At 44.2% G+C, this 27,437-nt stretch overlaps 3 protein-coding genes across 8 annotated transcripts in view; 2 read left to right on the top strand and 1 right to left on the bottom strand.

Moving 5' to 3' along the window:
• The first annotated feature begins 388 nt into the window (after window positions 1–388).
• On the top strand, window positions 389–12,528 carry znf207b (zinc finger protein 207, b). 4 transcript variants are annotated; one of them, XM_056585719.1, is made up of 11 exons: window positions 395–532; window positions 1,272–1,398; window positions 1,500–1,638; window positions 1,907–2,068; window positions 2,241–2,319; window positions 4,113–4,201; window positions 5,351–5,493; window positions 5,928–6,164; window positions 6,864–7,056; window positions 7,567–7,739; window positions 8,106–12,528. In XM_056585719.1, the coding sequence occupies exons 1-10, from the start codon at window positions 492–494 to the stop codon at window positions 7,716–7,718; spliced, it is 1,362 nt and encodes a 453-aa protein (XP_056441694.1). In that variant the 5' UTR covers window positions 395–491; the 3' UTR covers window positions 7,719–7,739; window positions 8,106–12,528. The 4 variants fall into 4 exon arrangements, with proteins under 4 accessions (XP_056441695.1, XP_056441694.1, XP_056441696.1 ...); XM_056585720.1 differs by having other exon boundaries at window positions 389–532; window positions 4,113–4,174; window positions 7,567–12,520; XM_056585721.1 differs by having other exon boundaries at window positions 6,864–7,014; window positions 7,567–12,521.
• Window positions 12,529–13,217: 689 nt separating this feature from the next.
• On the top strand, window positions 13,218–18,348 carry cd7al (cd7 antigen-like). Of its 2 annotated transcripts, none has more exons than XM_056585722.1 (5): window positions 13,218–13,584; window positions 13,833–14,192; window positions 14,909–15,313; window positions 15,688–15,806; window positions 16,023–18,348. In XM_056585722.1, exons 1-5 carry the CDS (start codon window positions 13,533–13,535, stop codon window positions 16,239–16,241), a joined length of 1,155 nt encoding a protein of 384 aa, XP_056441697.1. In that variant the 5' UTR covers window positions 13,218–13,532; the 3' UTR covers window positions 16,242–18,348. The 2 variants fall into 2 exon arrangements, with proteins under 2 accessions (XP_056441697.1, XP_056441698.1); XM_056585723.1 differs by having other exon boundaries at window positions 13,220–13,584; window positions 15,709–15,806; window positions 16,023–18,346.
• Window positions 18,349–20,717: 2,369 nt separating this feature from the next.
• The window catches only part of tnrc6c2 (trinucleotide repeat containing adaptor 6C2), a 53,888-nt gene continuing 47,168 nt past the window's right edge, over window positions 20,718–27,437 (bottom strand). The window contains exons 20-22 of one of the 2 annotated variants that reach the window (XM_056585715.1): window positions 25,620–25,693; window positions 25,256–25,395; window positions 20,718–24,876 (exon numbers count right to left, since the gene is read on the bottom strand). In XM_056585715.1, the coding sequence (XP_056441690.1) occupies window positions 24,516–24,876; window positions 25,256–25,395; window positions 25,620–25,693 (575 nt within the window). In that variant the 3' untranslated portion in view covers window positions 20,718–24,515. The remainder of the gene's footprint in view (window positions 24,877–25,255; window positions 25,396–25,619; window positions 25,694–27,437) is intronic. The other variant, XM_056585717.1, reaches the window with a different exon arrangement.

Below are 27,437 nucleotides of genomic sequence, written 5' to 3'. Positions count from 1 at the left end.
CACACACACACACACACACACACACACACACACACACACACACACACACACACACACACACACACACACGCACTGACGCAGACACACACAAACAATCTATTCGTCTTCGCTATTTAATGACTTAGTTGAACTATAAGAGTACACTGTCTCCATCAAGTGAACCAAAACTGTATTACATGTTGAAATAATACGTATTGTATTGCGTAAACATCCCATAACGGAATTTATTTATCTATACACCTTGAATAGCATTGATAATATTGTTGACGTTGTTATTAATCGTGTCGCAACTTCGAGGCACAAGATAGATAAACCAGTCGCTTTGTTTCGAAGCGCAGAAATGCGCAATGCATTGTTGGAAATGTGGTTTATTTCACTTCCGCCCCTGAAGGCGCCATTTTCGGCGTCGTGACGGGGCCAAGGCATGACATCAAACCGCAGCAGATCGTAATCCTGCTTTGTGCTGCACGAAGCTTTGCCATCGTTCAACAATGGGAAGGAAGAAGAAGAAGCAGATGAAGCCATGGTGTTGGTATCCTTTTGAACTAAATGTTCCCGAAAAGGGTGTTATACTTAAGTCGTTCCTCGTTAGCGCGACAAAAGAAAGCGAGGCCCAGGCGTTGCGTAAGAAGGTAGGAAAGTTCATTAGCTCCGATGCTACATGGGATCCGCGTGTGTGGCCGCCGCTCGATCTCCTTTCATAATGAATGAATACCGCCGAAGAGCCGCGAAGAAGGCTTACGAGTCTTTCTTTTCACCTTATCCATGTGTCTAATAATGGTGTATTTTTGTGCGTGTAACTGGTAGCATTGGAGCTAGCTGTTTGAATTAGCGGTGGGTTTCATTCCCAATCAACATGGTCTTCGTCTCGATGATTCGTAGTCACTCATTGGAGGCTAACGTACGTCTATCCAACTTGTTCATGAATTGCCTAGGCGTTTATATCAACGAGTAGTCGTGACGTGTTCACAGCCCGCACGGGTGTCCTCATAATAAACACCGAGCTCATCCGATACTCGCAGGAGGGCGATGCATTATTAGAAGCGTTTATGTGACGTTAGACCGCTATTCACGTTTAACCCTTTTAATCTACCATTAGGTTTTTGGCCGCAGGAGAGTGAATCAATAAGTGTGTTTGTATGGTTATATCTGTGTCATGCATTGTGGGCTTGTGTGGAAAGACAATCTAGAAGCGGCCCTGTAGGCCCCTGTCTTGAGTAATGTTGGCAGTCTGTTGTCTACCAACTTGATCCTTCACTCGGCCATCCCAGGTACTGTAATCGTGACTTTGACGACGAAAAGATCCTCATACAACACCAGAAGGCTAAACATTTCAAGTGCCACATATGTCACAAAAAGCTATACACTGGTCCGGGTTTGGCCATCCACTGCATGCAGGTGAGTGTCTTTCTTTATCGTGGCAAACATCGACAGCCCAGTGTGACTCTATACTGTCTATAAATATAACCCTTTCCTTATTAACCCTAACCCTGCTCCAGGTACACAAAGAGACCATTGATGGTGTACCAAATGCTATACCTGGAAGAATAGACATAGAGCTGGAGATCTATGGCATGGAGGGGATTCCAGAGAAAGACATGCAGGAGAGACGGAGAACGCTGGAACAAAAATCTCAAGGTAAACAAAAAGATTGAATCATCTTTTTGTTTATATTTTACTGGTCTCAAGGGGGCTTTCAAATCATTTTCATGAATATATGATTGAGGATGATTCAAATTGGCATGAGAAGAAACGCATGTGCAACAACTTACTTGCTGGTAACTGGTATGGACCATTGGCCAATAACCACGTGGCACTCCATTTTGACACCTCCCCGCTCATTGTGTTGGCTGATCTTAAAACCTGTTGGATCCTTAACCTCCATGTGTTGTGTCTGGCCCTCCAGAAAGCCAGAAAAAAAAGCAGAACGAAGATGCCTCGGATGAGGAAGATGATGATGACGAGCCAGGGCCCTCGTTTCAGCACCCGCCAGCTGCTCAGGCCCCCGCTAGCTACAACCCTGCCATGGGCCAGCCTGCCCCGGTCATGCCCCCTGCTGGCTACCAAGGCAAGCCTTCAGTCACTTAAATCAATGGTTTCCTTTCCAAGCACTGGTTTATGTTCAGTGAGTCACGATGGAATATGAAGCACTGCTTTGTTTCGGCCTAAACACCTCACCTAAACAATGTAGGACATGTGAACTTTGTCCGCTGTGTGGCTCAATGATGTTTCTTATGCAGGAATGCCTCCAATGATGCCAGGCGTCCCGCCCATGATGCATGGGATGCCCCCTGGCCACATGCATGGGATGCCACCAGGGTATGTCTTCAGTCTCCCTTCACTAGTAGCTTTGCAACCTGTGGAATAACCGATCCGGTAGACCTGCTTTTATTGTATTTGGTACATGTTTGTATAAAACTACTTAGACAACTTTCCAGCATAATCAGATTTATTAGAATATCCACATAAGCGACAAGCTGTAACCATATCTGGTAGGGCTGTAAAGATACGCGTATCAAACCGAAAATCGCGATACTCAAAGCCGCGAACCTGTCTCCGGTGTGAGAAGGCAGAAGCGCGATATGCCCTTTTTAACTCTTCGGTCAAATTGTCAGATTGAAATTTGCTAATAATTTGTCTAAATAATAGTCTGCTGACGGCGCCCCCTCCTATCGATGCCGTAAATATGTGACGAGATGCCCTCTCTGTGATCACAGCTCTCCGTGGCTACAGAGGATTGCATTTCTCCACAGCCATGGAAGTCCTCATATGCGATATGAACGACATTTATCCAGAGTGGGCCAAGCGCGAAAAAAATTGCCTGTGTGATCCTGTCTCTATTGTTTTGTGTGATTTGACTGGCAGTTTTTTGCTTATAGGTCGGAATGAAGCGGCCACCGATTATTGACAGGATGGGTACTTTATTCTACCGGACTCGTTCGCTTCTTCACTAGGCACACGCGCTACCGCTCGCTCTCCTCGCTCGTCCACTCACTCGCTGACGTCACTCACACGCGCATACGCACACTGCCATTCTCCCGCACACACATATGCTACTCGTAACACTATGCCTCGTTATTGCGACGTTCATGTTTTTCCTCATCTATTGAAAGTTAGGCTATTAAACATGTTGCATTCTATACGGCCTGATTATGACATTATTTAAGCTACATAGCCTAATAAGAAGCGCTAATAAGGATATTTGAATAAACCAACCAAAAAGTGAAAGGGGCCCTATTATGCCTACCAGCAAAAAGCATCCTCCAACTGCAATCTTTGGTTATTTCTTTATTAATTTAGCTATACTTTAATAGTATTCTTTCGGTTCAAATCTGTTCAGTGTTCCAAATTATTTGTTATTAAATGTTACATTAAGATAATTGGTAATTTAAGTGTTGTTTCAATAAAATGCTTTTTAAATTTAAAAGAATCGTGGGATGTATCGAACCGTGGGTCAAAAATCGTGATACAAACCGAATCGTGAATTTGTGTATCGTTACAGCCCTAATATCTGGTCATCACAGCTACGTAGTTGTATAAACTACTTTTTAAATCCCAGATTAAAATTTTCGTTGGTTGACTGAAAGCATCCTGATTGGTCGACCAGAGACGTACATCTTTTTCATTTTTTCGATGTATCTGTTGATACTTCCATGTTGTAATACATTTTGTTTTTCAAGGTTATTTTGGTTCTAATTTCATAAGGCATAACATATATTTTCATCAAATGGTCATAAATAACAGGATAGATTTGTTTGCCTTTACTGTAAGTACACCGGTTATGTTGTTCAACACCCAAAAATCCATTATGAGCCAGGAAAAACCATGCATTCAAGAGCATGATGAAGAAACAAACACATGTTGTCATTAAAAACAAAAGTCCATTACCTAATTATCAGCAAGTTAATTTCATCATATGCAGCATGTTGTTTGGGGGCACTTGCACCACCATGTAGTGTTTATTGCTGTCACACAGTATTATAAAGTTATGTTGCACCTTTTGCCTCTTCCTGTGGTAAAAGGTGAATGTGGGTGGCTCACGGTTCATCCAGTGTGCACGCTGGTTTATTTTCTACTTTTGTATTCCATTCTGACATGGTGGCCTTCTGCAGCATGATGCAGATGGGAGGGATGATGCCCCACATGATGCAAGGGATGCCCGGCATGCCCCCAGGTAACCAGTTTAATCACTCCTTTTCAAGTGAGTACATTTAAATGCAATTCTTTTCTCTTTTCACTGTTGATCTAGATGCTACTGTCACAATTTCTGTTGGAGTAAAGTGGAGGCCATTTAAATGTTGTGTCCACCAGCGTGTGTGATCGAATTACATCTCAACCAAAAGTGACTCTGAACTAGGGATGGGCGATATGGCCTAAATCCATATTGCGTTATACATTGCAACCTATTGCGATAACGATATATATCACGATAAATAAATCATAATAGAACCATTTCAGAACAGGTTACATAGACTAAGGAAAGCCAAACTGCTAAATGTATAAAACAAAAGAAAGAAACATAGTATGTCGTTTTGAGAACATTTATTGTGCAAAACTGTAATCATAAAACATAATGTTGTAGCTGCAGAGACTTTAACAAAGAAAAAAATCATCTGTGTAATGACGTATACTTCTCTAATTAATTTAAAACTGGCGGTGTCTTGTTAATAAAGAAACGGATACTGTAAATTAGGGAAATACGTCCAGTATTAGGCATGGCTATTTTAAATAAAGAAAAATCTTCCAAGTGTGCACAGATACTTGATATTAAAACATAAAAGTGCAGTGAACGCATACAATTTTAAAATGAACATGAAATGAGCGCAATCACCACCTCCTCCGTTTCGCTTTCAGCCATATTTGCTTAGATGACAATGATGCGTTGAAGCCGGTTGCAGCTCATGGCTCTTTAAATTTCGCGGGTCGCGGATGATGCGTTGCAGCCGGTTGCAGCTCGTGGCTCTTTAAATTTCGCGGGTCGCGAATGATGCGTTGCAGCCGGTTGCATCTCGTGGCTCTTTACATTTTGCGGGTCTCGGACGATGCGTTGCAGCCGGTTGCAGCTCGTGGCTCTTTACATTTTGAGGGTCGCGGATGATGCAATGCAGCTGGTTGCAGCTCGTGGCTCTTTTTCAATTTCGCGGACGATGCGTTGCAGACGGTTGCAGCTCGTAGCTCTATCCATGACCCGCTCTTTATATTTCGCGGGTCATGATAGATCGCGTCAAACCTGCATTATCGCGATAGAGCAATATAACTAAAATCTCTATCATAGGCCATTTTTTATCGTTTATATCGTATATCGTTTATATCGCGCATTCCTACTCTGAACCTATGTTGTTTGTTCCAGGGATGCCACCCCACATGGCCCCTAGGCCTGGCATGCCCCTCATGGGTCAGCCGCCTGCAGCGGGTTCAGGCATGCCCAGCCGGCCTGCTGTTCCCCCAGCCCAGCCAGCCGTGACAAAGCCCCTCTTCCCTAGCGCAGCACAGGTAATTGTGTGATTGATCCGTGTCCAGATCTCAACTGGAAATCACGATGTTTAAACATATTCTGGCTACCATAGCTTCTCTTTTCTTAGCACTTTCAATGTAGAAAGAGTCTCTGGCTCAGTTTTGAAACTCCACCACTAGATGGCATAGGTTCACTTCCCCTCACAGTGTCTAGTTATCAATCTTGTTCTGCCATTCTACATGAAAAACCATGCTTACAACCAAGGCCAGGAGGCCTGACGGGGAAGGCGTGGCACATACTTTAGACTAAACTTTTAGAACAAGCAAAACCAGTACTATAAGCACCCTCCATAAGTATGTGCTCCACTAAATGGAAACTGAGCATGGACGCGCAGTGGTGCAGTAATATTACATAAAGTTAATGTTGTGAGTCTCTGTGAATGTTGCTGATCTTGGTTCTTGTTCCCCGTCAGGCCCAGCAGAGTGCGTCGGTGTCGGCCCCCTCCCACAGCGCACCCTCCACTGAGCCGCCAAAAGCAACATTCCCTGCATACACCCAACCCCCTACCTCCTCCTCGTCTGCTTCTTCCTCTAACCTTTCTAGTGGCGGTGGGGCTAAGCCCCCAGTCCCGGTGACCAGTAAGCCCGCCACACTGACCACAACGAGTGCGACCAGTAAGTTGATCCACCCTGATGAGGACGTCTCGCTGGTAAGTAGTCTGAGCTTTGCGCTATGACCTTTCACAGTAAGTAATTACTGATATGTTTGTACAAAAAGGCTTGCATTTAATAGACATCTCATTTGTAATTCATTCAATCATTTTTTTTTTTACCTCACTGTTGAATAGAGTATTTATAATATATTTTTTAAAGGTAGGGTAGGCAGCTTATTTAAGAAGCATTTTTTGTCATTATTTGTGAAAATTCTATGAACATCCAGACGGCTGTCAATAAATTAAAGGCAATGGCATCAAAACACACAAAAAAAGGAAAATCTGTGAGCTGTTGCAGGCCTGTAATAAGACCGTTCAATTAGTTAATTCAGCCCAAATGAAAAGATCGGATGGCTTACCTGCCCTTACACGAATGCACATGACCAGTGTCGTCCACAAGGCTAGGCCGATCTATTCACAATAAAAAAAATATATATATATTCAAGCCCAACTATTGCTAAACCTAGCGATCTAATCATGTCATTTGGGGGAGTGGGTTTGGAGGTATGCCTGACAGGGAGGGATGGACTTTGAGTGAACACAATTGACAATTTTGAATAATGTTTGTTTCCATTTTCTTTGCATTATGTCTTGCATTTTTTTGCATTAAAGAGGCCTTCTAGGTTCCCTCTCCCGCCTGATTGTCTCCTTTCTGTCTCCCCCCCATTGCCCCCTTCCCCCACTTCCCCCTACCAGGAGGAGCGTAAGGCTCAGTTACCCCGCTACCAGCGCCTGCTGACCAGGGTGGGACAGCCCCACGTGGTGGGTCAGCCCCACGTGGTGGGTCAGCCACATGTGGTGGGTCAGCCCGTGGCCGCAGCGGGCGGCATGATGCCTCCGCAGCAAGGTATGCCACCACAGCAGCCTGGCATGAGACACCCCATGCACGGTAAGAGATGACTCAAATGACTCCGCTTTGGGGGAATTGACTCAGAAGGTAGATTGAGCCTAAAGACTCTTGAATGAGCATAATAACCTTGTTTATGAACGTTGTACCTCCAGGTGCTGTAGGTATGATTTGAGTTATAAGGGAGCGAAAAGGGTATTGGGAAGTATTGCATTTCACTTCACACGACTGTGATTAACAGGCAAGATGAATTCCCCAAACCAGTCACGGAAGAACTGCCCTGTTTGATCAGAATTGAACCTGCAGTGGTCTAGAATCTAAATGGGCCAGCGCAGTCAATTGAAAATGGATACTCTGCCCATTTCATTCGACCTTGACTGATGGAAGGCTTTGCCTTTCTAACTCTTTAGACTTTAATAACTGCTCTTAAATCGTACCTGCAACACCTTTTTAAGTGATTACCTGGATGTACAGTTAATAATGATGTAAAGCAGGCCGTTTATTGTAAGTCTGAAGGCTGTAAATAAAAAAAATGTTTCCCTCCCCATATAGGTCAGTATGGGGCCCCTCCACAGGGCATGCCTGGCTACCTGCCTGGGGGGATGCCCCCTTACGGGCAGGCTCCTCCAATGGTGCCCCCCTACCAGGCCGGGCCCCCCATGGGGATGCGGCCCCCGGTCATGTCCCCCGCGGGCCGCTACTGAAGCACCTCACTAGGTTTGGAGGTTAGCACCTTTCTCTGATCCTTGTGCTTTTTTCCAAACCTAGCCGCAGGCAGTGAGCTGTAGGACCAGGGGCACTGAAGACAAACCGATAAAGCCTGAGTAACACACGGACGTTTAATGCAATACCTTTTAGCAGGGTGGGGGAAGGAACGGTCTGCCGGCTGTTTATACATGCGTTTCTCTGCCCCTGTGTTCCACTCAGGTTTGTAGAAGTGAAGCGTGTTTAAGTACAGAATCCTATTTTTGTTTGGAAGCTGCTGGAGTCACATGAGCGATCCCCTAAAAGAAAAGGCAAGTTTCTCTTGTAAACGTGTTTTTATTTTATTTTTCACTTTTACTTTCCTCTTTATGTTTTTGTTTTGGTAGAATCATTGATGCCCTCACAGCACTTCTGGTGCTGTTGGACTCGTGTCCCCAACCGCGGTTGGTGAGGGCGTCGGTGACAGACTTGACCAGTGTGTCCCCACGGTGCTCCTCAGCCTGGCAGCTGCTAGCTTTACTCTTGACCTGCTCAGGTGTCCCTAAAGCTACCCCCTGCCCAGCGAGGCTTGCTTGTGTCCATCCTCTGTAATGTTTTAACAATCTGTTGTAATAAAGCCCAACTTTGAAACAAACTAAAGAGAATGCTGGCGTGTCCTGTGGGAGAAGTCTTCATTCAGGTTGGTTCTGCAGTCGTTTTGATTTAGTTCTCTGTGGTGTAGGGACGGACCAAATGTAAATATTTCTCAAGTCGATTGAGAAATGATTTGCCAATGATTTACCATTCAATGATCCGCCATAAGTAAGACAGAATTTCCCTCCTAGCGCAATGTTCAATTTGTGTGTGGCATCAGTATGAGGTACAGTATTCACATGTAACAAAGAACCTACAAACCTACACCTTAATTGTGAACGTCCTCTGATTTGATCCTTATTTTTTTATTATACTTGGTGTGCATGGATGTACTGTTAACAGTAATGCAGTGTCTGTCCTAAATGATTCTGTCTTAATGAGCTTAATAAAGGTAATTTTGCTGCGTATGCCTACTTTTTTTACATGGCAATAAGTAATATAGGTCAGTGATATCAAAACTATTTTATTGAAGCAATGTTTTAAGTGCCTCCACGTATGGGTGGGTCATTTTATCATTTTTTTGGCACCAGTATTACTTGAATACAATGAATACTAGGTGCGACAATATTACAGAAATATTCTTGCATCTCAGTTTCCTTGATTCTGCACAAGGTCGTGACATGACCTTGTGGATGAGTAAACCGGTCGGTTATCAGATTTCTAAAGAAAAAATAAGTCATGAAATGATGGTCACGAGTTAACTGTTTTTGATTCAACGGTTACAAGTGGGTCATATTTAGATATATTTATAGAGGTATATAGATAGACTGGCAGCCAGACTTTCCCTTAAGGCGGACATCTTGACATGTCTCCTCTCTTCATGTAGGCCTACTATGTACTTTAGCTAAAAGCTTATGGAGCACGTGCTCTGCCACGCTGGCCTGACGACCTCAACCACAACCAAAACACTATCCGCAAGCCTTTGACGTATTACAGTGCGAGAGCACTAACACGTCCCCTGCTCTTCCCTATTTCATTGGTCAGAAAGCGCAATGTAAGGAAGCGTAATGCATTAGAGTGGTGATGTCACGCCCCTTCCGGTAGAGCCTATGAGATCGAAAAATATGAATGGGTTTCAATTGGAGAGTAATTATTTTCTGGTCCCAGTCTTTATATAACCGTATCAAACTTCTTCGTGATTTTTTTGTTTTCTTTGCATGAAAAATCATTTAAATCCACAATCCTACGTGTAATCAAGGGCATATAAAGGCTGGGACCAGAAAATAATTATTTGCTCTCCATTGAATCCCATTCTTATTTTTCGATCTCATAGGTGCCATGGGCTCTCCTGGAAGATGATTGACTTCGCCACTCTCGCTTCAGAAAATTAATTATGTTTTTCTGGATTAACAAGCTAATTAGCTCAGAATTCTGGGATTTTTTTAAAGTAAAAATAAATTCAGTTTTTATAAGTTTACGAGTTACCTCAAAATCCTAAGAAGATCTCATTCACTTAATAGCTCTATTTCAACAACAGCGTGTAGCTATCCGTGGCGCGACTGTTTTCTTCGTAGGAGGAATCCGGGAAAAGTCCAGCCTCAGGCACTAGGATTGGACAGGCAGCCTGTCCGTCAAACTTGCACGCTTTCTCCTAATCCTATCAGAGAAATGCGTTTGACTATCGAGTTTAATATAATTACAATAAAAAATAACCTTCCCTGCGGTCACTTGACAGATTCTAGCCTTTTATTGTTTGGATCAGGGATTTTAAAGGTCCCATGACATGCCACCACGTGTGTATGGAAGCAGATATATAGCAAAATTCAAATGGCAATGCAATTTGTAACTTGCAATTCAATAAGTCATTACATTATGCAATTGACCATTCATTATGCAATTTAACAATGTAATTTGTGAATACGTTATTCAAAGTGGATTTTAATATGCAAATTGACAATGAAATCCTCAATACAATTTGCAAAAGTTATAACAATAAAAATAGAATAACTGTCCAATTTTTTGAGTTCCTTTATTCAAATTGAAAAGCTATAGCGTCCCCGGGATTGTAATGCACTTCGCCACGCTCCGTGCGTTGCGAAATTCAAATTACATTTCAATCCGCAAGTCACTTCGTTTTACAAAAGATAATGCAAAACGCTTTGCAAAAGATTTTGCAAAACGTATCAGCCAATCGCGTCTGGGCGGGATCTACGTCACTTCCTCGCCAGACCAGCTGATCATCCACGACCTAGCACTTGGCACTTTCTTTCTATGCCTAGCATTGTGCCAGGTTTGAGGGTGTTGACGTATATAGTAATAAGGTGAAAATGGCGGAAAAGACAGTGGCGGAGCTGCTGCGGGAGGCCGCTGTGACCCTAGATGAGCAGCGGGATGCAGGGTCCGAAACAGCGACCAACATGCCTGCACCGGAGAAGGGCGCGCAAACTGCATGTGCCACTTTTCTGCTCGTATAGGCTACTTTACTGAAATAACTAGTCAGGGTCGTTATCTCCCTTGGACGATCTGTAGGTATGCTTTGTTGATCTGAATAAACGTTGTGTCTCGAGTGATACTGCATTGTCTCACATTGATTCTCGAGCTCGCTGCTTTGCTTAGAGACGATCCAGAGCAAGAGACTACACCTAAACTTTTCAAACTGGGGGGCGTCAGAGTTCTTCTGGGGGGGCGCGACCTGAGAAAAAAATAAACCCCAAAAAAAACCTGAAAGTCGATGATTCAAATCATCAGTCGTACTTCAACTGAAGAAGTAACATAACTAAATCAATTTTCAACCGTTTATCTTCGTGCAAACCATTTATCAAAATCTACACACTTGTATCTTCAATAATATCTGAACAGAATTTCGATATCATTTAAAATTTCTTTAGAATCAATTTTAGTTTCATACCGCTTCGTTTTCAGCTGTTTTCATTGAAGACGTCTGCCCATTCTGATACACCTACTTCTAGACATCGTAACTCATTCCTTTTTCAACCGTTTACCATCGTTCAAACCATTAAACAAATCTACACACTTGTATCTTCAATAGTATCTAAGGAATTTTGATAGCATTTATACTTTTTTCAGAATCAAAGTTTTAGTTTCAAACCGGCATCGTTTTCAGGTGACCTAATAATTTAGGTCACCATAGCAAAGCCGGTAAACAAACCCCGCCGAATAGTCGAATCTCTGGACTGAAAAGGCAGATCTGATTCGACTCAGAAAATTCAGAGTCGGGGACAGCCCTAGAAAATAATATTGCTGGCTAACTTTAGCAAAATGGATCGTTTTTTTACGACAGAGTATTAGGGCAACACGTGAAGAAAAAAAATATTTTTGCCGTGACGAGATTAAAATCGACACGTCGACTTTAAAGTCAACATGTCGACATTAAACTCGAAATGTCGAGAATATAGTTGAAACATCATATCGACTTTAATCTCGACGTGTCCATTTTCCGTTCCTCTGTCAGCACGCAGACGCTCTGGGCATCCTTCCAAGCGTGCGGCGGAGGACACCAAGTAGTCATCCGCTGTAGTAGTGCGGCATTGCATTGCCATCAGTGGTTGCATTGACGGTTTTAGTTGCTATATTGTTTGGATGGAGGCCTACACCACAAACAATGACCCCAGGGTTATTGCAGACTACTTCGTGTCATCAGTTTATGACCTATAAACGTTGTTATAATGATTGATAGTCATGTTTAACCATACTAAAGTGTCAAATAATGACGTACATGCATTTCTTATTCTTAGGCTTTAGATTTACTGGTTTGGAGTCTCTGGGTCTCTGGGTCACATGGCATGGAAGCTATTGAAAGAAATATGATAATTCCTGCATATTAATATTGTGGCGACTCCTACCCCCTGGGGAGTCTGGGTAATGGGGTATTCATAATGTTGTTTGGGGAAAAGGGGGTTTATTGTCTTTAGATAACTTGTTTATGTTATTAGGTTAAGTGGGGTTAACGGGTTTGGGGTTCTTTATTGTTTGTGTGTTAATTGTGATGTGTAGTGTGATCGGGACCATTAGTGAGAGTGTTGTGTGTGTTGGTCAGGTGTGCCGTGTTTTCTGTTGTGTGTTTGAATAAAGGCAGCTCTCGGGGTCGTGCGGTGTATTGAGGCACGAGAGTTGCGCCGCCATTCCAACCTGGGCTCCTGTCTCGTCCTTCCCGCGCTGCTCGCCACAATATTCATATAAAATAGAGGAAGCAACCTACCATAACAAGTGGTGTGTTTTATTCTGCGGGTTTAATAATACAATTAGATACTGGTTTGGAGTCACTGGGTCACATGAAATGGAAACTATTAAAAAAACTGCAAGTATTTTGTATTGATATATTTACGTGAAGTAATTTATTGTCGGTCCCTAAATCAGTTTCCAGCGATTCCCCGCCAGGCTCTGCGAGGTGCGCTAACCGTTCTCCTGCTGCTATTGCAGGGCAAATCTCCGTGAAGTCGCGGCTGGAACTGGACTGAATATCCGTCGAATATCCAACCTAAAACTAACTTCACCGCGGTAGATCGGAACGGGCTTTCCGTCTGAACGACCCCAAAGTCTGATGTGCGCCAAGTCGACAAACTAATAACAATGCCATAACTACCGGTATTACTTGAGTAGGTAGCCAAGTATCTCCCAACATTTCAAAAACGTAAACCAAAATTAAACTGGATTAAAATTAACAGGCGGGACATATTTGCTATGATGAAGTAGAGCTCTTATGAGAATGAGAGCTTCTCTTGGGATTTTGAGGTAGGCCTAGCCTATCTCGTGATTTAAAAAATAGCAGAATTTATTTTCTGAAGTGATTGCATTAGGCTACGCTTCTGTACATGGCACTGTCTGATCAATGAAATAGCTTAGGGCAGGGGGCGTGTTAAGCTCACACGAGCTTTATTAAAGCGTGCGTGCGACTTACTAAAGTGCGCGTGCGATTTACTTAAAGCGCGCGTGCGACTTACTGAAACGCGCCTGCGGTTTAGTTCAACGCATAAAAAAATACTACCATATCACCTCCTAGGCTCCGTACAAACGTGAAGGGGCTCCTCAGAGTCAGGGTTTTCAAGCAGATGCGATCTGCTTGCTTCCTCCCTAGGTTTGAGGGCTGGGCTTCAGTGCGGATCTCATCTTTCACCTCCATACTTCTATCCATTTGTCATGGTGCTCGATGCAGCACCCACTCTAGGCTAGGGTCAAGCACGGAAGTCTAGGTGGACCAGGATTCACGTATTCATTGTAAAATGGGGATTCCTCATCTCTATGTTTTATGGATGGTGATTATCAGTGGAAATGGTAAGTGTAGCCTATCTAGTATTTTAATTTTAGAACATAATTCCGTTAATATAGGCTAACAACTCAAAACATGTTTTTTTCAAACGAAAACGTTTTTGCGCCATTTTTTTACGACCGATTTAACTAATTCAAATTTTGCAAATCACTCAGTATAAATAAAAGTCCGAAACTAGTCATACGCGACCTTTCCAGACCCCTTTAGGCTGAACCTCTGAATAAAATCCCATTATTTCTCTTCGACCATCTAGTGCGCGCTGGCGTCGAGCTCCTTCAGAGGCACGTGGGGGAGTCAGCGGTCCTCCGATGCTCAGGCCCACCAGGTACAGAAGACACCTCGGTGTACGGCGTCCGCCTGAAGCGGTGCTGGCTGCGCGAGGAACTAGTGCTGTTCATGCACAAGGACAGTGTCAAGCCGTACGTGCCGACCCATCTCGACGACAAGCGATTCAACGTCGGCGGTGACCCCAGCGGCCGGCAGGTGAACGTGACCATCTCGGACCTGAGGCCCGGCGATACCGACCGCTACTGCTGCGAGTTCGTAATCGAAGCAACGCCAGATGATAGGATCATTCCTGGGGAGGTCGAATTCTTCATCTACGTTGGTAATGGTGAGATGAGTTTGATTTATTTACATTATTTAATTTGTCTATAGGCCTACTATTTATTATTATTCGTATTTGGCTCTAGTTATTATTGTTAGGATAGTAGGCCTAACTTATAGATGAATTGACGGGGATCTACCAACTTCTTGTTATGAATTGGGTCTCCTTACTGTCTCCAGTTGAACAGTTTCTCATGTGAGGAAAGAGTCAAGACGAATCCGAAACCTAGAACACACAAAAAATCATACTCAGTCTGGCTCGATAAGTCACGTCACCATAAGATAAGAAAACCCAGCTTTCGAGCCAAAGCACTATTATGCACAATATATTTATAACATAGTTTGAGAAAAGCAGATAGGCCTTCACATAGGCCTTTTCCAATCATTTCAGTTAATTAGGTAAAAGCGTTGTCGATACGGCATTTGAAACATCTCAGGTTAATTCAGCCAACCTATTAATAGTTTTGAATTTAATTCAGATTACACATGGCATTTTTCAGAGAGACAAAATAAGTGTTGCCAATCAAGTGGTTATTTTGCATTAAGAGGCTATTTTTATGTTTAGTTCTTATGAAAAATACGTGAGAAAAGGCTTTCAACACTGATGGCACGCAACAATTGTCCTTATTTGAACAACTCCATCGCACAACACATTGCGTTCTCCGTCCGCACATCCTGCCATGACTTCCGCTTCCTCTTCCACCCCCCCCCCCCCCCTCAAAGACGACCCCCGCTCGCTGGACGTAGTGCACATGGAGACGTCCGCGGGGGGCTCGGTCGTGCTCCCATGCACGCGCCCTCTAGGTGAGGGTCGGCAGGCGGCGGTGGAGGGGTACAGCCTCAATCGTCAGAGGAGCTCAGGCCCCGTGGAGCTGCTCCACCATTCCAGGGACCAGCGGCTCCCCTCCCCCAGCTCCATGCTCCCCTCCTCCCGGTCCTCCTCCCCCTTCCCCGCCGATCGGCTAGTGTTCGCGACGACGCCCACCATGGGGGGCATGGTGTTCAACATCACACTGCTCAATCTGCAGCCCCAGGAGAGCGGCTTCTACAGCTGCAGCCTGCTGCTGGCCAGCAGGCCTCTGGCCGGCCACAGCCTGCGCTCGCCCGTCGTCTATGTTTCCGTGCAAGGTGGGCGACCATCCGGGTCCATCTCTAAAAACCCTATCGCTCCCCCCCCCCCGGTTCAGTTGAATAACAACGGTTGTATTGGTTGGAGGTTTCAGTCAAGAGTCATCTCTTTACTACCATACCTCAACGTCTGCTCTCCCATAGGCACGTCTGTTTTACGTGTTCTCAACCAACCACTCGTTTCTCTTAAGGGGGAACTAAGTCTGCCGGGCCTTTCACTTCCCCCATCATTCAGCTTCAAGCTATTTTCTTGAGTGCTGTTTTGGTTCTGCCATATCTCATATTAAAATTATTCATGTATCAATGGTTTCTATTACTGTCTTGTATTATGCTGTATTATGTATTGTTGAATATATTTTATAATCTTATATCAGAAATTCAACACCTGTCTGCAGGCGGTCAGTGTAACTGCTCCAGCTACAGCACTCTGCTCTATGCTCTGTTTGCCGGCGTAGCTGTGTTGTTGCTGCTCCTGATGCTGCTCATATATTGGGTGAGATCACGTACATTGCATATGTACATTGCACTATGCATTTAAATCACTAAACAGCAACACGTTCTCTATTATTATTTTTGTGTTCAGCTGAATAAATATGTTGTTTCTATATGTCAGTTGTTTTTTTTCTGGCTGTTATCAGTTTCACAAGTTACTCTCTGTTTTTCGTCGTTTGTGACTTTTCTCTCCATGTCATTGTTGTTCTTCATGCAGGCTAGAGGAAGGATCCGGGTCAAACCACAAGCGCAGGTCCCCATCTACGAGGAGATGGTCGGGGTGCGGTCGCCCAAACCGAAACTTGGCCCCTGTGGTATAGGCACCTTCCATCTGGAGGAAGCGGATGTTTCTGATTACAGCAACTCCCTTGTTGCCAAACCCCGTACTGAGAACCACTATGAGAGCCCCAGCCTTGCAAGAATCATTCAGGGCTAAGGCAGGGCTCAGGGCCATGCTTACACTCTGTGACATCGTCACACCAATACCTCAACACACAGTTGGTGAGGTTAATCCTGGAACACCAAGCAATACTTTGGATAGAACTCTCTTAGCTAAAATTGAGTTGAGTTGAGTTCTGATGTTTTTATAGGGCAATGCTTGAAATGTTATATGCAAGTTCTCATTTTTATATCTCTTTTTGGAGATTCTATTTGTAATATATAGCCTGTCTTATGTGAGTTCTTTGCTGCTGCATATTAACCACCCATATATTTTTCGCATATTGTGGCTTAAAGCTATTGCAGGCTATTTGCTTATTTTTCTTTTCATGTTTGTTTGAATTGTCTTAATATCCCGACAGAAATCAATAAATCGAATGCTTTGACAAAAAAAATAAAAAAATGTTAAGCACCTATTGGATACTTTCAACATTTTGAAAATATTGTGACCCTTTGTGTAACTAGACTGCAGCCTGTAAAACACATAGCCGGTGGTCTGCATTTGGTTTGTATTTCCATAGTGGTCATCAAATTCACTGTATGCAACGCCTTTTGTATGAAAGTCTCACAAATCAGGTTTTTTGGTTTGGTTTAGAGAAAAGACTAGCATTAAAAATGCAATGTGTAACATTTCAGCTCGATTATTGCTGATCTTATCAATAGTATTTGTTATCAATACAATAGTATGCTGGTCATCCCGTAACTCGGTCAATAATCTTTCTATTGCCACTTTCAAAAAAGGAAAAATTTTAATTGGCTATAACAGATCCATATAATGTCAGACGTGAAATTTGGTAGACCTTTCTTATTGCTTTGTAAGAGGTCTGATAAGATTTGGTCGATTTTGTAGGTTTTAACACTTGCACAAATACACTTTTAACCTGATTTGGATTTTTGGTAGGGATATCTGTGGTTATTTTGCATTCATTGTCCCTAATTTGCAGGATAACATATTGAAAGTAATGCTAATAAAACTACAAAAAAGGGACAGGACACTTGGAAACAGCCAAGAAAAATTGCAATTTATTAATATAGTCGAAAGAAGCTTTTGTAATTCATGAAACATTTTTTTCCTGGTGCATGTTCTTAACAATCACATTCTAGGAGGAGGAAAAAAACAACATTAAAAGCCACAACCTTGTATCTCAGTTACGTACATTTTTTCTTTTCTCTATTTTACTTTTCTTTTGAAAGAAAAGAGGAAGGCAAAGGCAACGTACCCAGACCTCCCCACCCAACCGTTCAGATAAACAGAAAAGAAAAAAAGACCTTAAGTCATGGGCTTTTGCTTCCTTTTCTCAGTAAAAGCCACAGTGCTTCAGCAGATCAATAAGCGCTCATTGGTTAAGGACAACACAGCAAATCCATCCAAATGTATGACATTATTTAAGGACATGTAGAAGAATGAGTAGGGGGACGGGAGGCCGGACATCAGAGTGAGAAGAAAAGGAAAACAAGTCAAATGCGACCCTACATTAAACTCTGACCCCTATGGTGTCAGAGTGGACAGGTGGCCACAGGTCTACAATATAGGCTTCCGTTCTCTCCCGCCCCCTTTGTGCATAGATCATGAACATTACAAAAACTAAACAAACCATAGCCATCGTCCTCCATAATATAACCGTTCTCTGAACTCAACCTGTTACGTTAAGGAAATCTCTCAAGTCGCTAAATAACTGCCATAGGAATAAACGCCAACAAGGCAGGAGATGATTTTGAGACGAAAAGGAAAATCATGAATCAAAATGCTCCTGAATGAAATAAAGGAACTTTACAAATGCAAAGAAAACAAAAACAATGGTACAATATTAATTTGCATGTTATCAATGCCTTTTTGACAATTCAAACCATGGATACTTTGTTGTAAATGTAAAGCAATTTCTACATATATTTCACATGTAAAGCACAACACTTTTAAAAAGTTGATTCTCAGTCCTTTTTTTTGGTAAATATGTCACTTGCTACAAGTTTTTCCTTTTAGTCACTTAAAGAAACAATGCTATTTTTGTATTTCTATATCTGGTAAATTCTTAAAAGCCTTCAGTGCTTGGAACTTGTATTCTCTCTGTTGCAGTTTTCACATGAAACATTAAACTTGGAAACGACAGCGGGAGTCTGTTTTAATGGATCCCGGGCCTACCTGAGTCAAGATCCACATTGTGAGTGTGCAAGATAGTGAGCAAATTTGCGTCGTGTATAGAACATAAAAAGTTACAAATCAATACACACAGATCGTTGGCGGACAGTAAGAGAGGAAACTAAAAGGTACGACACAACACTGATCATTCCCAGAGTTCTGAAAGCATAAATCTTCCCTTTGCAAGTTTGTAACTTCATATTCATAAGATGGAAGATGGAATTTGACATTTTCGTTTAACATTCCTGTAATGAATTCCTATTTTGCTGAACCTCAGACCAATGAAATGCTTGTAAACGGCCAGTGACTTTTGCAAAGTATGAGCGGCAAAGAGGCACCTCTGAAATGAGTCAAACTCATTTCCCACTGCATCTCTTTCCATTAACAGAAGTATTACTAGTCCTTCTACAGCTAGCTATGGCCACAGTTTTTTTTTTCTTTTTTTTTTTATCCTTTGAACAAAATGGTGCAATACTCAATGATAATCCTTGTTTTGGATTATTTCACAATAAAAGCCACTATAAGGTAGATAAAAACTTTTTACAGAGAAAATGAAACCCAAATAAAAGAAAATAATCCATTACATCCTTGAGTAAACTTTTACACATGAATTGTCACAGTCTCCCCTCGTAACCAAGTGTGGTTTTCACCTACAATGAACTGATTGAGGGGATAAAGACACTCAGTGCGACTTTAGAAGATAACAATGTCCATCAGAATCATAGGTCAGAATATAGTTCTCCACAAGCAACACAAATAAAAACAGAGAATCAAAACTCATTGAGTGTCACATAACAGCAGGCTATTAGCCTTGAATACACAAACACACTTGCTTGCACTCACATTCATACAGACGTCGTAATTTCAAGCAACCAAGACTATGTTTAGTTGTTTTTTTTACATTTTGTTGAACTTAATGCAAGATTTGAGACCGGCGTCCTCTAAGAGCCCAGATTTGTACTACTAATAAAAAAAGTAAAGAGAAACAAACTAAATACTTCACATTACTGTACTGGTGCGCCTTCATTCAAGTATTTGTGATCAATATGTTGTTTCTCATTTTGTCGTTGTTGATATGTTTGTGATTTTGTTCTCCTGTGTTAAGTACGTATTCAACCAGTTGATATCAGGCCGAACATTCAGACTGGTGAAATAAACTACCAAATTCACATACAGTACCAGGACTTCTGGAGGAGATGGGCGGGTAAGACACAGTGCCCTCGCCCCCCAAACCCTTCCCTCAAATCACTTATTTGCAGGGGGAAATACATATTGCTTAAGATGCCTTCAAATCAAGACAAAATACAACAGACCAACCAAAAACAAAACACGTTCGACAAGGATGAGATCCAAGGTGCCTGAAGATGTGCTCCACACACACACACACACACACACACACACACACACACACACACACACACACACACACACACACACACACACACACACACACACACACACACACACACACACACACACACACACACAGTAGTGTCCCAGCGGGCTGCACCCTATAGCGCGCAGCCTCTGCTGAGTACAAACAGCAGAGGTGGAGAGAGGAGAGCCTCTGGGTGCTGGTGTAGAGTGGGTGGTAGGGAGGGCGGGCGTGGTACCGACAACCCGCCCCCTCCTCCGTCCCTCATCATTGTCCGCCACTCCCGTGGCACCGCTGCGAGGGGCTCCTCTGCTGTCGGGGGTCGGGGGGGGGGGGTTGGTCTGGCTGAGCGCGGATCAAGGCAGTAACAGAAACAGGCAATAGTGATTTTTGCTAGTGTGCTGCGGGAACGCCAGTCCCCAAGGTAGCCTTTTCCACGATTTCCTGTTGTCGTTTTTTTTTTGTCTTTGATTGAATTAGTTTCTTCCTCCATTTGTTTTAAGACTTTGTACCATTTGACTTGTGCCCCCCTTGTCCCCCCCCCCCCCCCCCACGGCCTGCTGTAAGCAGGGTGAGCTGGGGTGGGGGGGAAATATAGAGTTCAGAGGTTCAGGACACAAACACAGATCATCAGAATTAACAGCAGCCACTAAGAAACAAAAGGCTTTCCGCCCTCCCACTTCCTGTTAGATGGAGCGAGTGCAGTTGGACCACAATGACGTTTGTAACGCATAGCGTTTTTTGTTTCTTTTCGTTTAGGTAACTTTTTTTTTTGCAAAAATGTTTTGTCATTTAAATTTTTTGTTCAAACTTCATCAAAACGATGTTAAAATGTGATTTCATTTTTGGTTTTAAAAAAAATAGGTACCAGGGATTACCCCTCCTCAACTGTGCACCTTAGCATTCTAGACCACCCCTCCCCCCACCCCACCTCACAAGAACAAGCCCCCCACACCCAGTAAGAACCAGAAGAGCATAACCCTCCACACTGGGTCTCAGTGGTGGGGCCTGCCCCTCCTGGCTGGGCCTCCACTACAAGGTGCCAGGTGCCCTCTGAACACACAGCACATTTGTATTGGCACATTTATATGTTTGGGGGGGGGGGGGGGTCACTTGCATGTAGGACCCCCCCAACACCACCCCTTTCCAGTCAAACGAACCGGTGAAATTGCAAGCCTCTTGGGTCGAGACAGATTAGTGGACCCTCCACCCCTTCCACTGTGACTGATTAGGATAGTCTTCCAGACGAGAGGCTAGGTCCTCTTCCTAGTTTTTTCACGCAGGGATCCGCCGTTTCAACGGCTCTCACAGTACCACCGCGTCGTGGAGGGGGTGGGGTGGGCGCGGTGCCGCCTGGGATTTAGCTTCATCAACTCTTCTTACCCTGAGATCAAGATGATGGAGAAGGTGACGTCAGCGCTGACGCAACAAAAAGGCCTTCCTCCCAGCCGATCGGTTTGGAATATCGGCGCACGGGGGGGGGGCCCGAATTTGACCGTGACAGTCGCCATTATTATTTTTTTTCAGCGTTGTGCGAAAAAAAGGGGGAGAGGGGAGGAGGGCGGGGGGGGGTCAGGGGTGTGGTCTAACCGTGGGCGGAGTCAGAGTGCAGTACTGATGATAGTCAGCGTGAGTAGATCGTTACATTGGGCTTCCTCTAGGACTCTAGTGTTTTGCATAGAAACAGAGCGAGGAGCCGTGATTCCCGTGGTTATAAAGGAGGGACTACAGGATTGATCAGTTTGTTGGGAGGTGGTGAGGAGAGGGTTTGTAAAGCGTAGCAGCTAAGTGGAGTGCAGCGGGGCTAAGAGGGGGGGGGGGTCAGCCTGGGAACAGGAGGAGCAGCGTTGAAGCAACAGACCCTCCAGCCCCCTTGAGACAGCTCATTATTAGTCCTTTTTTGTTTTCAATTGTTTTTTCTTCTTTTTTTTTTTCTTCTTTTTTTGCACATCTCAAAGACACTGCTTGGAGGTACAACAGAATACTGTCCAACACAAAGCATGATCAGTTTGTAAAAACCAAAGTGTAGACAATCAACAACGGTCTGTAGTGACCCTCGTTTTGCATTCAGTTACACAGGATGATCGCACAGAGGCCCCTCCCACACAGTGTTCTGCACCAGCAGCCTCCGGACCACCACTGCATGGAGACACGTACGCACATGAGGACATGAACACATCAGCGATAAAAAGGATAGTCTGAAAAAAAGAAGACAAAAAACATACAAAAGATAACCCATTGGCAAATAACCCATAAACATTACGGTTCCATCTTCAAGCTAAAGTGATCATTGTGTCAAAGAACTGGGGGAGGGAGCTGGGGAGGAGGAGCTTAGGGGGGTGAGGGGAGGAGCTAGGGGAAGGGAGGGTCAAGCAGGACCCAAAGTGCCTTGTGAGGCGCCAGGCCCCAAAAAACGTTGGGCTGGCCTCGCAGCAGCCATTTCCCGCCAGGCTGAAGTTGTGTTGGTGGTCTTGGGGGGGGGGGGTTCTGACAGGAAGTGCTGTGCTGGGGTCGCCCTTCTGACAGGACAAACTGAGCGGGGGCACCGCATCGAGAGGCACTCTGTGGACCCGCCCCCGTAGCCCCCCCCCCCCACACCTCTCCCCTCGAACTGGGCGACGGGGGGAGGGGGGGGCGGGGCCGGAGACCAGAAACGTTGCAGCTCTTCTGAGCAGAACCAGGCTCCACGTCCGGAGTAACAGTGATCTTCACTTTGATATTGTTGCGTGACCAATCCAAAAGGAAAACTCCCAAAAGAAGGGAAATCAAACACTGCGGTCAAACATTGTTCAGTTTCGTTTTGATTCCCTTCGTCTTGGATGCTCGTCCAGGAGTACGTACAGTACATAGGAGAAGCATATTTCACCTTTCTTCTTTTTGTTACATTTGTGTATTTTTTTTTGCTGCTCCTTTTGATTTATTGGATTGCAGTTGAATCGACTTTGCTCTTCATAAGTGAACCCTTTGAATTTATAAAAGTTTTTTTTTGTACAGTACCAAATGCACGGAACACTCGTCGGTCTACTGCATTGTGAGAACCCATCTTATTTGGTATTGTGCCTGATACCCGGAACCAGCCGTCCCGACCGGGAGGGGGGGGGGGGGGGGGGGGGTCAGCCTGTGTGGGGTCATGTCCGCGGGGCACTCACACTTTGAGGAGGAAAGTTGTGCGTTGCGATGTACGAGCCACTCAAGGCTCTCCAGTCCAGTTCATATACCAATGCACAACACTGGCTTCTTCCTCTTTGCAAAGTCTGTCCAACAAGAGAGGAGGGGGGGGGGGTTCAGGGTTCCGTGTTCAGCCCGGTAGGCTGGGTGTCTGGTTTCGCTAGATCCAAAACCCCCCCCCATGGTTTCAAAAAGGTAAAAAAAAAAATAGTGATCCAATGGTTAAGTGCTCGTCATTGGTGGACTTTGTAACGCAAGGAAGAGGAGTCTGTGGTGTGTGTAAATATTGCACAATGTCATAATCGTCACAACAAGATGAAGTGATGTGGGGACCTGTCTGGTCCCCAGGGGGCAGATCACAGAGTTGATGAGGCACCCATCGGCGCCCACGTTCGTCCGAGCAGTACAGGATACTGTCAGACGTTGATTAGTTGCCACCCGACGAACAAGCGTGTGTGTGTGTGTGTGTACTACACACACACAAACGTACAAACACACGCACATGAAAAGAAAAAACACTCAAGCTAGGTCTGCGAATAATCTTCTTTCAGCGTATTAAGTTGCAATAGATATTGGGCAAAAAAAAACAACGGACTTTTGCCGATACAGGTTGGCAAACGAAACAACAACAGATTCGAACCCAGAAACAAACAGCAGTGTCAATCCCTTTGAGACCACTAATCAAACTGGCAGGGCCAGCCAATAGGACCAGTCTTTTTTTTTTTCTTCTTCTTCTTCGGTCGCCCCAGTAACATGGTTGGTCACCAATCGTGTCCCACGCCACCTGCTGGCTCAGAGTTGGAACTGTGCAAGTATTCAGCTACTTCTTCAGCTTCAGAGACAAACGGAAACGAGGTGGGCCTTGGGAAGGAACCTGGGCCCGGAGAGCACTTAAGGCTTAATATTTAGTGCTTAGAAACAAACATGAACGAGTACAAAGGTCTGTGTTGTCTTTTTTTCTTTGTTGTTTTTTTCTTTTCTTTTTTTTTTTTATCAACCGAGTCGTCATTGGCCACGAAGAACCAGCAGCGCACGGCCGCTCTTCAGTCTTCAGTTTGGGAGCGGTTGGTTTTTTATGCTTCTTGTTGTTTTGAGGGAGAAGGAACGTTTTGAAATGGCAGCTTTGATTGCTTTTTAAAAAACACCTCACATCGAGTGTCACGTATTATCCATGGGTGAACTGAGATTCAAAACAAAACACTTAAAGGATCTCTTTGTGTGGTTCGGAACGTAAGTCACATTTGTTCGTTTTCTTCCCTCCATGGAACAAATAGTACAAAAAAGAACAGAGTAAAGAAAAGGCTCAAAAGGAGGAGCAGAGTGGAGGTGAATCAGAGGAGCTGGAAGTCTGCAGTCTCGAACGGTTGGTGAAGACCCCAGGCTTCTGATCCACCAATCGCAGGCCAGAACAGCTTACATTGATACTGATTATCGCCACATGATTTGCTTGGGTTTCTCTCCTGGCCATGATGAAACTGTACTGTCCGTTTATGTTTTTTTTTTCTCCCATATCCTTCTCCTCCACTGGGGGCCCCAGCCCCAGAGTCCCGGTGTGGGGGGGTGTGGGGGGGGTTAGGGTTAGTGGAGCCGTCCTACATGGACTCTCCGCTCAGCAGGTCTCCAGGCAGCAGAGTGTGAATAGGGGAGGGGCTTCCCATTCCGCGGGTATCGTCTCCGCCCCCGGGGGGTCCCCATAGGCTGGAGTACTGGGGGGCGCCCCCCCCCCATAGCAGCTCCCCTCCGCCCGACTTGGCCCCGCCCCCGCCGGAGCTGCTGCCCCACTGGCTCATGGGATGGGCCTGCGTGGCCCCGCCCATCCGGGTCTGATTTGTTCCCGGGTTGGCCTGCCAGCTAGTGGTGGTCGCCCCTAGCGACTGGCCTTGTGCAAAGAAGCGGTTCACCTCCTCCTCGCCGGCAAACTCAGCCAGAATGGTGGTGTTCCCCAGGACACACCTACAGAGGAGGACAGAGCCCGCCTTTAGCTCAAGACATTGAAGACAGCTTGTATACTTACTATAGTACTGTACATACTATAGCATTTATAGTACTACATACTATAGTGTATAAGCACCATTATGTACTACATACTATAGTGTATAAGCACCAATAGGTACTACATACTATAGTGTATAAGCACCATTAGGTACTACAAACTATAGTGTATAAGCACCATTAGGTACTACATGCTATAGTGTATAAGCACCATTAGGTACTACATGCTATAGTGTATAAGCACCATTAGGTACTACATGCTATAGTGTATAAGCAGTCACCATGAGGCCCCACATACTAAATAGTATGCGGTGCCTTTGGTGCCAGCAGGGGGGCTTACATGTGCAGGGACTTCTGGGCCTTGGCGGCTTCGTCCTTGGAGCTGTAGCGCACCACGGCGTTGCCCTGGGTCAGGTTGAGGTGGAATGTGATCAGGGGGCCGTGCTGCATGCATAGGGTCCTCAGGGTTGAGCCATCAATCTAACGCACACAAACACACACACACAGGCACACAAACACGCACACAAAGTGGCGTTGTGAATAAGTGACATTCAAAGAGGGGTGGGAGACAAGCCGATGACTTCTACGGGAAGGTGAGTTTCAGAATGACACTGACACTACTGTCCATCAGTGAGGGTAACACTCTGTGTTGTAACGTTTACAGGTGAAGCGTGCGCTTTGGGCCCGGCGGGGGGGTCCCCTACCTGGGGGGTGAGGTTCCTCAGCACCAGCCAGCTGCTGGTCCTGTGAGGGCTGTCGGTGCTCCAGGTGGCGCCTTCTGACAGATGAACACAGCACAGGGACGTTAGCGCTAGCTGCTTGTTTCGTTAGCTTAATAGGTACATCTCTGCAAAGTGTGTCCGAGGAATAACAAACATTGTGGTCACCAATCAGTTTTTTTTTAAAGATTAGATGAGATAAAGATTGGTTGGTTAAGTTGGTTAAACGCTTCGTTTTTCCTGAGCAAATCCTCTCAGGGGAGATTTGAATGAAGGAATGCAGGCTGTACACTGAATTACATCATGCTATTGAGTTTGAGCGATTGGCGGCTCATCGGATCTATCAAATAAATTGAAATAACACGTGTTTATTGTTAGCATTTCGTGACTGACGATGTACTTTGGATGATTATTTCGATTTAAACTTCTAAAGCCAGCAAACGATTTGGTCCCCAAAAGACAACATAGTAAATTAGAAAATTATATTAAGCATTTCAAAGGGCTCTTATAATAGACAATGTATTTTCAAGACCATATTTTGCCGCTTTCTATTTGACTAGACATCTGGAAATGAATCGTAAGGAATATCCCTAATTAAGACCTGGTCAATAAATTGATGAACTACATATTTGTAGGGTGTATTATTATTTAAGTGCCTACTATTTCAGAGTTATGTAGATGTGTAAATTAAGTCAAAAATGGTTTCCAACACGAAAATAACCAGATCCTGTTCAAATGTACTTGCTTTTAATGCCCAGTAGTACGGAAGAGGCTGAGGGCTACATGTGATTATTTTTTTGGAGTTCTGACTTTAATCTCTGAATTGTGACTTTAAACTAAGAAAAAAATAAATACATTAGAATGTGGCCCTAATCCTTGGTTTGATCGCATTTCGGGAGTTGTACCCGAGTTCTTTGAGTGAAGAGTTATTTAAGGGTCCAGGGTATCTCTGCACTACTAGTTATTTATATCGGTGCCTTTTGCTGTACGCTGTAAACTTAGCTGAACCGGGCTTCCAGCCCCCTTAGTTATAACTGCATGTAGGCGGAGTCAAATTAGTGATTTCTGTTTCAGAAAGTATGAAGTGCCTTCCTACTTTTACTCTCATCGGGTGATGGTTGCAAGATAAATGTGCATTTTGTCTCTACATTCTCCCAGGTGTAATCAATGTTACAGCCCAAGGTTATGCATCCGGCACTTATATTTGTTTAGCAATAATTGGTGTATTTTGGAATAGTGAGTATTATATGAGATAAATAACCACATTTTTTTTTATAAAATAACCAATTTATCAAAAATCATTAGCGCATGGCACTTTACTTCTTTTCATAGTATGGCTCGCTTATCTTTCTCTATTAAATTGTCATAAGACATGTTAGAAGTTTAATATTATTGGCATCAAACTTCCGGGTATCTGGGTTCGAACCTCGCAAATTAGCTAGTAGTCTGGCTAACAAGTTAGTCTGCAGAGTTCAAACCATTTATTTGAGCTTATATGGTATTGTAACTTCCGTCTGTATTTCTGCAGCTTGATTCACGTCTGCAACACAATATGTGTGTTGCTCGTTTGTGTAGAAATCTTTACTTTGATTACGGTAGATTGGTACGAGCAGTAGCGTGTCTCTTGACTTCTGGTTGAGGTGTGAAACCACAGGATGCTAGTACAGATACAAGAGGAAGTGGTCCTCAATGTCTGTGAGAGAGTCTGGTTAGCTGAGCTTCAGCTCACCAAAGTCCCCGCCTAACGTGTTTGTCGTTTACAAATTGGCAACGCACAAAGAATGTAAACAATTTTGCAGGGTA

Source organism: Gadus chalcogrammus, chromosome 3, assembly GCF_026213295.1.
Source record: "Gadus chalcogrammus isolate NIFS_2021 chromosome 3, NIFS_Gcha_1.0, whole genome shotgun sequence".
Lineage (NCBI taxonomy): Eukaryota > Metazoa > Chordata > Actinopteri > Gadiformes > Gadidae > Gadus > Gadus chalcogrammus.
The sequence above is the reverse complement of the archived record's forward strand: the minus strand, read 5'-3'. Positions and strand labels throughout refer to the sequence as shown.